This window comes from Eptatretus burgeri, chromosome 14, assembly GCF_056783735.1.
Source record: "Eptatretus burgeri isolate ZD-2024b chromosome 14, Ebu_testis_v1, whole genome shotgun sequence".
NCBI lineage: Eukaryota > Metazoa > Chordata > Myxini > Myxiniformes > Myxinidae > Eptatretus > Eptatretus burgeri.
Window position 1 is genome coordinate 44,995,731 of NC_140974.1, and position 12,557 is coordinate 45,008,287.

At 43.4% G+C, this 12,557-nt stretch overlaps 1 protein-coding gene across 2 annotated transcripts in view; it reads left to right on the top strand.

Moving 5' to 3' along the window:
• The window catches only part of PMPCA (peptidase, mitochondrial processing subunit alpha), a 30,556-nt gene that overhangs the window by 12,608 nt on the left and 5,391 nt on the right, over window positions 1-12,557 (top strand). For both annotated transcript variants that reach the window (XM_085854589.1, XM_085854590.1), the window contains 2 exons: window positions 8,119-8,219; window positions 8,372-8,555. In XM_085854589.1, coding sequence (XP_085710715.1) covers window positions 8,119-8,219; window positions 8,372-8,555 — 285 coding nt within the window. The remainder of the gene's footprint in view (window positions 1-8,118; window positions 8,220-8,371; window positions 8,556-12,557) is intronic.

Here is a 12,557-nt window from a genome sequence, read left to right on the forward strand (position 1 = left end):
CTCCAATCATCTGATATCTTCTCCTCACTCCACACTTTCCGAATTAACTCCACCAATCACTTAACTCCCTCAGTTCATCTGAGCACCTTCACTATCTCGACCACAACTTCAGATGGTCCATAGGCTTTTCTTTTTTTCATTTTGTCAAGTGCTTTTCTCACCTCCTCTTCTTGAACTTCCTTCACAGATCCCTCAGCTTTCCATACCTCCGTCAGGGCCTTTCTCTCATTTTCCACATTTAGTAATCTTTCAAAGTACTCTTTCCACCTTCTCTTAATTTCCTCTTTTCCATGTAATATCTGACCAACAAGCCTGGTTTTGGCTTCACGATGAGAGTGGCTGGCTTAAGATCTTTGGGCCTTGAGTTCAAGCCCCTGTCATATCGTTGAATTAACACCAGGCAGGTTGACTCGACCTGTCGTCCTTCCGAGGTCGGCGAAATGAGTACCAGCGTGCTGGTAACGCAACGTTCCATCAGTGGCACAGCCGCGCTCCCAGAAAATGATGCGGCCAAGCAGCCACAGGCTGCATACGAATAGATAAATAAATCTGACCAACATAATCAATAATCATGTACACACTATAGCCTGGTGTTGGCTTTGCGGCTCGGGTGGCTGGCTTGGAGTCCTCGGGTCCTGAGTTTGAGCCCCTATAACTCGTTGAATTAACACCAGGTGGGGTTGACTCAGCCTGTCATCCTTCCAAGGTTGGTGAAATGAGTACCAGTGTACTGGTAGAGGGGCACAGCATCAGCAGTACAGCTGTGCTTCCAATAATGATAGCTACCCGGCAGCCAAGCTGCCATACGCAAGAACAGAACTGCACACACAATCCCACTCCTCCTCTTTCTCATGCAGCACAAGGCTGCGAGTAGCATCATTGGCTGAGGGCGCGGCTATGCCGCTGATAGAATACCCCTATTACCAGTATACTGCTACTAATTTTGCCGACCTCGAAAGGATGACAGGCTGAGTCAACCCCACCTGGTGTTCATTCAACGGTTAATAGGGGCTCAAACTCAGGACCCTAAGATCCCAAGCCAACACCAGGCCTACAATCTCCCCAAGTCTTGCTTTTGTTTCTGCCTCGCTCTTGATATTCTGTAGAACATTGTTTCATCCTCTGGTGTTTCCAAATTATTACACCATTCTTGTGCTGTTTCCCATCTTGCCTTGCCGCTGTCTTTGTCTTCTCTTGTAGTTTTCCATTCTTTATATGCCATCTTCTTCCTTTTAATCATGGCTGGTACTTCCTAATTCCACCACCATGTCTCATTTTCCTTGGTTTTCCTCCATTCTCCCCACTGTTTTTTTTTTAGATGCCATGACCAGGGCTTTTCACATTCTTCCATATTCCTTCTACTCCTCCATCCTCGTGTAATTCTTTGCTTTCACTGGACTTCCTCTTTGAAGAGGACCAGCTTCATTCCTGTCACCTTCCACAGTTTAATCTTTCCTCTTCTCATACTCACCCTTTTTACTTACGAAATCTTTAGATTTCGTAAGTATATTGATGACTTCCGTCCTCTGTTTGTGTGTTTGTGTGTTTGTTTGGAGGCACGATCAAAATCGGTCAAAGGTCAAGGTCACAGTGAGGTCAAACATGATTCCGTAAATTCATGTGGAGAAATGGAGTATTTTTGCTTCGCTCGACGTTACGAGTTCGTTTTAACTTCGATTTTAATTTTGTCTTCGGTTTTTGCGATCGCTTAGGACGCTTAAAACTCGGTTGTCAAAATTCTGGTAAAAATCGGATGTTTTGGAGACGTTTTAAGATTGTATAAAAAATATTTCACTCGCGCGTCACGGGTCGTCACGTGCGCTCGAGCAGACGCGTCGTTGACTCGCATATGGTTTTGCGTGTGCGCGCTGAAGGTGTTTTCGATAAAGATGGTGTTTAAAAGTCATTTTTTATCCCAATAAAGGTTATCGTCGCATGCCTGACTCGCTGAGCCGTCGGATTATGTAAAGATTGTTGGTGGATGGCCGAATATTACGGTTTTGTGACTGATAAAATAATTGCGTTGAGAAATGGAGATTTTTGCTTCGGTCGACGTTACGATTTTTGATGGTTTGGTACAGATTCATCGTATAAACTTCTGGTTTGCGTCGCTACCTTCTCTAGAGACAGCTTTTATTAGACAAGGTCAGAGGTCAAGTTGACGATTTCGTAAGTACCAGTCTATGACTGCTTGTTCTTTTAGTTCTCCATCTCATGTCCATTCCAAACAGCCTATCAGGACCGGATGTAGGCATGGGCCAGCTGGGCAGTTGCCCAGGGGCCTCCACAACCAGGGGGCCTCCACATATTTCATGAAAAAAAAATTGTAAGGAAAAATGTGTTTGTGAGTGCCTGAATGGTAGTTGGTAGATCGTGGAACAGATATAAGATATTCATCTTATCTCATTCTCTATTTTATATAGAAGTCAGTTGACTTATATGGGAGTATGGGACTTTGCACGTCTCTTTACAATTATTATCCTCGAATTTTTCAGGTTACATTTATGGTCCTTGCATTTTTAAGGTTACTTTAATAGTTAGCTTACGTTTGGTTAACCCGGCTTTAGCCGTTTGCACTTTGCTCTACAAAACTGTTGAGGTATATTCAGCTCGCATCATGGCGAGAAATAGTGGACACGCATGCTGGACTAGATTTGCAGCCTGATGGTCTCATCAGTGGTCTGTAAATATAGGTATTAGGTACTGTACGAGATTGTAGATTCTATGATTGATCATGATTGACATGCTTGCTTATTCACTACACTATTCAGTTTCTTTATTATATACTTGAAACATGGGAACTTCCAACTTCGTAGATTCTTATAGTTTCATCATGATGTTTAAAGATGTGCCTGCTTGCTTATTCAAATTCTTTATGCTTGAAACATAGGAACTTCGCAGATTCTTATAATCTTATAGATTGATCATGTGCTAGCTTATTCAGATTCTTTATACTTGAAACATAGGAACTAGATTCTTACATGTATATAGATTGATCATGATGTTTATAGATGTACATTTTTATTCAGATTCTTTGTTCTTGAAAAATATACTTTATGGATGACTGTAAATATGTCTTGTCACGTTTTTAGTATTCTAAGGTTTTCAGTAGTGTATTTTCTAAGGTTTTTTGTAGTATTCAGTAGTGAGCCTCCACTACTGAAGGCTGCCCAGGGGGCACCACATGTCTAAATCCGGCCCTGCAGCCTATGTTTGCTCACCCCTACTTTGCCCAATATAACATTGCAATACATAACCTGCTTCTTGTGACTGTCTTACCAAGATGTAATCATTCTTGCTACTATTAAGTCCACCTTTGTAGGTTAACAGATGTTCCTTCTTTCTGAACCCTGCATTCACATAAATAGCTTAAGGCTCTGGGCAATCTCAAGAATCTTCTCCCCATATTCATTTCTCCTGCCATATCAATTTCCTCCAAGTTCCACAATTTATGTCCACCCACTTCTTGTCCAACATGGCCATGTAAGTCTGCACCATTTATAATCTTCTCTCCAGCTGATACCCTCCTGACTCGGGCTTCTAACTGCTCTCCGAATGCCTCTTTCTCTTCTGAACACTCAGTTTGTGGTGCGTACTCTGAGATTATATTCACCAGTGCATTCATTCTTTGTCACCACTTCACTAACATCCATCCATCCATCCATCCATTGGGACCATAATCTGTGCAGAGCGTTTGTGCTGCCTAAGCAGTCTCCTTGACGATTGGGCACAATCCTGGACGGGTCACCCCTCCGACACTGGATACCAGAAAGCTGGCACTCATTTTGCCGACCTCGGAAGGATGACAGGCAGAGTCAACCCCACCTGGTATTAATTCAACAGCCGAGTGCGATTTGAACACAGGATCCTAGGATCCAAAGCCCACCACCCTAACCATTAAGTCAACGCCAGGCATAACCACTGACTGACTAGCATCAACCTATCACTAATTATCTTCACTTCCAGTACTTTCCATTTCTCCTTCAATATGACTAACTCCATTTCTCTTTCTCTGTTCTCCACAGTGATACAATCTGTAGCCTTCTCCTAGTTCTTTTGTACTATTCCCAGTACATTTTGTCTCCTGTACACTCAAGATGTCAACTTTTCTTCTCATCAGAGTATCCACCAACTCTCTCTCCTTGCCTGTCATTGTACCGACATTCCATGTTCCAACTCTGATGCTCTCATTTCTCTCCACATAACTCTTTAGCCACAGCCGTGGGTTCTGCCGTACCCCTTCCCCACTTCTCACAACAGCCGGGGGTCGCTGTCATGCGTCGCTTTAAGGGGATGCCACAGTCCTTCCGAAACCACTTGATCCAAGGTTCATGTTTGGTCGTGGAGCATTTCATTTAATTTTTACTGAATAATGCCCTTCCTGCCACGTACCCGTCCGATTGGATAGGTGTTTTGGAAGACACCATCTCCTTACTGGATGTCCATTGGTTCCCAAAGGGAGCTCATCTGCCCAACTATGAGGCAGATAGTACTGAGTTGCATGTTAGGGCCCTGTCACACCTTTACGTTTTAGCCAGCGTATGGCAAGGTATCAAAATGTATACTGAACTATTGATGTTGTTTTCCAGTTTTGGACGTATTCATAACGAGTTGGACGTATGTATAGCGTATTAGTAACGTACACAGAACGTTTTGATAACATATAGATAACTTATATCAACGAATGCTGAGCATGTTGTCGGCGTTCACAACCTATGCCCAACGATAGTCGAACTTATGCATAGCGCGGCAGCGTATCGCCGACGATCACGTGACGTAGGCTATTAATAGGCTGCGGCTCGACAATTCAAATCATAACCGCACTAGACATCAAAGTGTCAAGCCACTGTCACACCTTGACGTTTTAGCCAGTGGATGCCGACATGAAAAATTTGCTGAATACGCTGGCACACGTCGAATACGTTATGGGTAAGTTTTGTATGCGTTAATAGCACGTTGGCATACGTAGTACGACGAATACGTCGACAAATTTTCAGCATGTTGAAAATTTTTCGACGTACTCGGCGTATGACACACGTTCCGCATACGCTGGCCATAAGTTGAAGGCACGTTCCGCGATCGTTGACACACGTCGACGCACGTTACTTGTAAGTTACTCATAAGTCGAAACACGTCGAGGTAATGGTTAGCATCAGTGTTCCAGACTCCCTGGTTATTTTTTTTTTCTTTGGTATGACGGTGATGTTGACATTTTGATTTCTAGTGCGGTTATGATTTAAATCGTTGAGCGGCAGCCTATTAATTACATTATATTGTAACCGCACTTGAAATCGAAGTGTCAACATCACCGTCATACCGAAGAAAAAAAAAAAAAACCAGGGAGTCTGGAACACTGACGCTAACCATTACCTCGACGTGTTTCGACTTATGAGTAACTTACAAGTAACGTGTGTCAACGATCGCGGAACGTGCCTACAACATGTTACTCATAGGTTAGAAATAAGTTTCGGGCATGCTAAACATTACCTCGACGTGTTTCGACTTATGAGTAACTTACAAGTAACGTGTGTCAACGATCGCATAACGTGCCTACAACTTATGGCCAGCGTTATGCGGAACGTGTGAGTCATACGCTGGCATACGTCGAAAAATTTCAAGCATGGAAAATTTGTCTAACAGCTTGGCGTACTACGACGTATGCCAGCGTACTACGACGTATGCCAGCGTGCTCTTAACGTATACAAAACTTACCCATACGTATTCGACGTGTGCCAGCATTTTAGACAAATTTTTCATACGTCGGCATACGCTGGCTAAATCGTCAAGGTGGGACAAGGCGTTTACCAGTGACAGTCCAAATACTGACCTTAACTGAAAGAATGACCATGTCCAACATTATGATGGGCCGAATGGCCTCCTGTGCATAATTTCCTTGAAATCCTTGAAATTATATACCACCCCTTGCCAAAAGAGAAAAATCTGTTATTGTGATAGCTGGTGGTTGTGGTTGTATGGCAGCTTTGCTGCAGGGGTAGCTATCATTTCTTGAAGCACGACTGTGTCGCTGATGCAGTGCCCCTCTACCAGTACACACACTTTAACTGGTACTCATTTCGCCGACCTCGGAAGGATGACAGGCTGTGTCAACTCCCTGGTGTATTAATTCAGCGGCCGACGGGGCTTGAACGCAGGACCCTAGGATCCCAAGCCGCCACTTTAACCACCAAGCCAACACCAGGCTACAATGGACTATTATGAGATGGTGAGGAACGGATGGGGTTCGGGGTGGGGATACAGTCTAAAAATCAAATGAATTTTTCACATTTCCTTAACATTAGAGGTGAGCAAGAAAACAAAATGTGTAAGCTCGAGGAAAGAAGGAAGTCTGCGAGTGACATCAGATCTGGGGTTGTGGAAGGGTATGCTGAATTGACCCTCCCGAATATTTCCTTCACTGATATCAGAATTGGGATTCTAACCAGAGTGAGGTTTGACCATGCAGTCATTTCAACAACTCAATATTGTTGTGGTGCCGGATCTCGGTGGCGAGCAAGACCGCTAGGGGGAGCAGTAGAGTCGGCTCCACCGAACACCCGGAATTTAGGTCGTACCTTTCAGAAAAATCCGAAAGGGCACGGGTTCCTTATCGGACCGAAGATCACCAATAGTTCGACCACGTGGGATAGGGTCAATTGCCAATTTCAATATACCTAAATACCCACGCAGTCTAACTACCAGGGAACCACACCCTCGGCCGACTCTGTCCGATCCGAGTCGCAGGTAACGGCTCGGATCCGGCGGAACCGAGCGGAGTTACCAGAGCCGCGCCGGACCAAATGAACACTTTGCTGCTTCGCTATTTTCCAACACGCACCATGCTAAGCCAATGAAAGAAACACAGAAACGACCTGGTACATTCAACAAAAAGGGGAATTTATTAACAATAGTCGGGGAACGAGGGGAGCACGTAAGAGAAGAGTTATCCGAATATAGCAAGGCAAATAATGTACAAGGAACACAGGCACTTAACAGTTTCTACTTATCAGACGGCACCCACAGACACACACACACACACACACACACACACACACACCCACACCCAGAAATGGACCCCGTCGGGTCTTTATTGAAGGCTTCCAGCTTGAGGAAAGGTGAGCTGGAGACCAGAGACGAGCTTGGACCTGTTCGCCTCGTGCGGTCTTCGACGTTCTGGCTCGGCGGGACTCGAACCCGCAACAACGATGCCACTCCAAGCACCAGGGACGGAAGGTGAAGGACGGACACCAACCAGCACGAGGGCGGACAAGGCAGTGAGCGTCAGCAGGCAAGGCGAGGCGATCCAAGACGATCCGGCAGGCAAACCCCAACAGCCCCCAGTCGGATCGTGCCGATCTATTATTCACTCCGCGTCCAGGGGGGAGGGGACTCCCTCTCGTAACCCCCCCCTTACTGGATGGTTTTGGCACGCTATCCGCTCGTTGCCCCTGTGATTGGCCAAAAGGAGTGCCAAGTCCACTGATTGGACCGGGAGGGGGGGGGCGTGGCGGGCGCCACGGCGGACCGCCTCTCAAACAGGAAGATGAGTAATATTGTCCTGCGTTGGCTCCCATTGGCCAAACGACAGCAAACTCGCTCGCATTTCTCTGATTGGTTGAGAGAGACGCAAAGTTCTTCATTGAACTCCGCTCACCGCGAGCGTTATGAGGTCAGGATGGAGCGAGACGAAGGTGGTGTTGTTGAAAATGTAAAAGAAAACCCTGACTATCAAAATAACTCCGCAGTGCACGAACATTTAATCACCCATTAAACAAAGGGACGGGACCCTGACTACAAACACATACTTACCGATATAACTGATCTTTGGGACCTGAATGTTGAGTGCTCATGGTTTCCAAATTCGTAACAATATATCCTCCTTTGAGCCATACAGCTTTCCATCATACAGATGGATTCCTCATTGCTTTAAAGACATCAACTGTTTATTGTTATCCTGAACCTTGTTTGTATTTTCATTTTTTGAACAATGCATATGTTGAGTTTTGTGCACACGGCGATGAAATCCTCTTTGCATCATAGACATTTAAATGTGGATTTTCACGTGAAGAATTGATATTCGGAGATATTTTGTACATGCATGTACGTTGTCATGGAAAGCAGATGAGGAGGTTGATGCCACCAGGATGATAATCGGCTTTGAGCTGGAAGATCTGAACATGAGACCCGACCCTGAAGCTATCCTCACCGAGATGATTCATGCGGTACCAACACTACTCTGCATCTGTTTAAATTTGATCATATTAAAGTTGCATGAACAAATAAAGAGACTTGTATGATTATCCTATCGCATGTACAAATGTTTTGCGTCCGTTTCAAGTGACTTTATTTGCGTCTTTCTAACCGCTGCGTGCAGGCTGCCTTTCGGGAAAACACCGTGGGCTTATCTCGTTACTGCCCCAGGGAGAACCTGCCACTGATTGGCAGTGAAGCTTTACGTGGATTTCTCCGCAACCACTATACTCCAGATCGCGTGGTCTTGGCTGGTGTTGGGGTGAAACATGATCACCTTGTGGAGGCCGCACAGCGCTACCTTGTTGGTTGGTGATGTTCTGCATAGTGCACTCCTGAGCAAAATGGAAATGATCACTTTGTTTAATTTAGACGTATGTACAAAAGGTACCAACCTTTTCTCAACAAAGAAATATGTCAATATTTTCTTAACATCGAAGCTACCCTGCTGCGTATGATGATCACAGATTGTTTTGTCATATTGTTTCTCCCGTTGGTGAAACAATCACTTCATGAACAAGAACGGCACTTGGTACAGCGCGTATCTCCGCCAGGGTGAACGGTTTACAGTTTGTATTACACTGATAGGCCGGATCTGCATCCAGACCTTAAGCAGAATCTAATCGGTTTGCTTTCGTCGACTACCCAGCTCATCCATCTAGTCTTGTCATAACTTGTCCACAACTTTTTGAAATATCGTGCATAGTTTTTGGCCCCATCTTTCAATTATAAAGAATCACTTTGGAAATGAAAAAAAATTCTTGGATCCAGATACGGATCTTCACCAAAATCGAATCAATTCGTCCTTGTCATACACCCAACCTGTCCGTCAAGTTTGTCTGAATTCGTCCGTAAGCATTTGATAGGGTCCTTTATATTTAAAAAATGTTTTTTTTTTATTTTTTTTACACAGGTTCCAAAAATACGTAATGGTACATTCATGTTGTACTAAAGATGATTTTGTTTTCAACAGAGATCAGTATTGGTAATCGGCACAGGCCGGTATGACTATCGCGGATTGCTGCGTCGGTAATCAGCGCAGGCTTTCTAAAGCACACCCGATTCGTATTAATTTAAAAAAACAACGAATTGGCATTTTCTTTGAAAACAGCCACGAGAGCAAAGAAAAACGCCATTGCTTGTACGGTGCTCGGGTGCTGAGGGTTATATTAAAAGTGAAAACGTACTGTGTACCTACTTCCTGGTACGTCCTATGTTCCATTGTTCCAGGTGTAGCCGAGTGCATCAAACCTTTTAAAATCATGTACGGTATTTAAAGATTGGAAACACCTTTCTTTGATTTGTTGGTGATTTCCCAATTAATTGATTGTTTGTTTGTTTGTTTGTTTATTTATTTATTTTTTCATTCATTATACCGGTATCTATCTATAATTCCAGGTGTGTGTGTGTGTGTGTGTGTGTGTGTGTGTGTGTGTGTGTGTGTGTGTGTGTGTGTGTGTGTGTGTGTGTGTGTGTGTGTGTGTGTGTCCGCTGTTTCTCGACAACCACTGGTCCGATCTAATTGAAACTTGCCTGATATATTGCTGGGGCCCTGAGGATGTGCATTTTCAAGGTTTGATATTAATCGGACAAGTGCTTCCCAAGTTATGGCCATTTATTTACCAACCAATTACAAGACACGTTGCTGCATGGGCGTGGCCGATGGGGGAAGGGAACCTCAGCCGCGTTCCCCATTACGGGTTATGATGTACGGACTTCCGGAGAGTGATGACTTCGTGTATTCTAATAATTTCTCGATTTCGTATGCGCATTTATAGCGAACGTAGTGAGCTTCATACTTAACGCGTGCACATGAGAGAATAGGAAACAACAACAACAACAACAACAACAACACAATACCCTGGCAATTTGGAATCCGTGTCGTTGGCTATGACCCTTTTGCTTCCGGTTTTTTTTTTTTTTTTTTGCTTCCAGTTTTTGGCATGGGGAATGCTGCATGCCGGAAGATAAAGGCATCGTCAGAGACATGAAAAGACCCAAATATCAGACATGGTGTATATTTCCTCCACTGATTCTAATAAAGATATCTCCCGCATCATCAAAAAATAATTTTTAATCGTGATTTACATTATTTGATCGCTGATCCTGAATCCAGGCCGAAGTAACCGGAAATTGCAGCATCGAATGTAAGAAGAATTCCACGTTCGCTTCTAGGCTTTGCCTAGTCCATATTAGAAAAACACAATGCCCCACGTTATGATCGTTTTCATATTAGATGGTGCATACATTTTGGTAACATCAGAGTGAGCTGGTATGCTCCAAACCAGGAAGTAAATTTTTTATTTTTTTTGCACGAACGTTTTTTTTTTCTTCTCTCTTCTCTTCTCTTTGTGTTTTTCCTTGTGACGACATTGTGAAAAGGCAAAATACGTCGGCGCTAATTGAATAATTGGCCATTAAAACTAAATTGCGAATAATCGTAACTGTGATATGCGAACTTCCGGGCTACGCACGTACGGGCACGCGAGAGCGAAGAAACAGCCTCTGTGGTTGTTGTTTCTTGCTCGCGGTTTGAAAGTTATTTTATTTTATTTTTTTTTTTAAACGGGCACGTACTAGTATTCTAAATTCCAATACCCTTATATCAATATAAAAAAAATCATATATTGTGCTCACAGACAAACACGGGGATGAAAACATAACCTCTGTCCACCTTTGTTGACGTTGGTAACCACTTCACCAATATTTTAATCATTCTGGTTCACCGCACTCTTTATATATATATATATATATATATATATATATATATATATATATATATATATATATATATATATATATATATATATATATATATATATATATATATTGGAAACTGTTGTGAGATTGTAATAATCCGGCTCTGGTTTAGAAGGTTTGAGGTTCAGTAGTTGCTTTTCAACACTGATTTTGGGTTCGTCACAAAACTGTTTCCAATGACTTTGTTGATGTAATTACAGCCTATATGGTGAACAGCCTTAGCAACCTTGTTCTGATGCTGACGGAAGTTATGCCAAGCTCCCCTGTCCAGCTGCTGCGTGCTTTCCAAAAAGCCCATTACTCTTTCTCATTTGACGTTTTAAACCGACTGAACTCGTCTTCGAGGGAACATTCTCAACGTTGTAATTACTCAGAAAATTCGAAATGATAATCCAGTTTGAATCGACTGGATTTGCTTGAGGAAACTCGGTTGCAAATCCTGAAGTAACGTAACCTTCAATCATTGTAAATCGGCTTTGCCAAAAAAAGTCAATCCTTCTTGGTGACCTGAGAGTTGGTAAGTTACCACTAATATTGAAAGTTATAATATGATCTGAGATGCCAGGATGCAATGCAACATTGCTTATAAGAATCATGTTTTTAGTGAGGATCAGATCAGATCCAACATGTGTTAGATATTCGTCTTGTAAGAGAATTTTCAAGGAGCAGGTCAAGCATCTTTTGGTGGCTGCTGGCTCTGGTTAAATTGGATGTAGTTCAAGAGTTCCAGTCTATATTATATCCAGAGTTGGAGTCACCGGATAAGATGATTATGGGGCGACTTCAATGGTGCTTCTTTAGGAGCTTAGAAATGGATTGGGACGGTTCATCAATAGTTTTCTGCTCGTTTGTCGGGTAGTAATAACTTGTAATGTATAGAGACTTAGCAATGGTAAACTAAATTACTCCACAAAAGCTCACAGTCGCAATTGAACTCTGGACAATCTGCAACATTGAGTATGTCATGGATTGATTGATATGAACACCCCTCTACCATGGGTGTTGCGGTCTTTGGTAGATATTGAAGTTACTTGGAAAAACGGGGCATGAAAATATGCTATCATCAAGCTTGGATTCATAGCCAAGAACAACATCTGACCGGTGGTGCACTATCGATATTTAAAAGACCGATGGCTCGGTGCTCCCTTTCAGACCATTAGAATTGATTGTCATGGCTTTAATGACCCGCTTCTGATTTCTGGGTGTACTTGCGCACAGATCATTGTGCTTTGGTCACAATTGTTGGTTGATGAGCCATGGTCGGTTCTGCTCAAACAGGCTTGCAACACGTGGCTAGCCGATGAATCTCCCAGAGTGACCTAGATATCGCGCACATGTAATATGTTGTGCTCTTGCTGAAGTGGAGCCAAGACCACAGTCTTCCATAATGTTTGGTGACGGTAGATGTGAAGGAAGAAGTTGTAGCGACGGTGGAAACCGGTGTGGGAATGTTGATTAGAGGCAAAACCAGGGAACAAAGGCTGTCGGAGCAACAGCAAGCGTGGCCTCTGGGCCAAACATTCACTGCCATCTTGCCATCAGGATTGCCA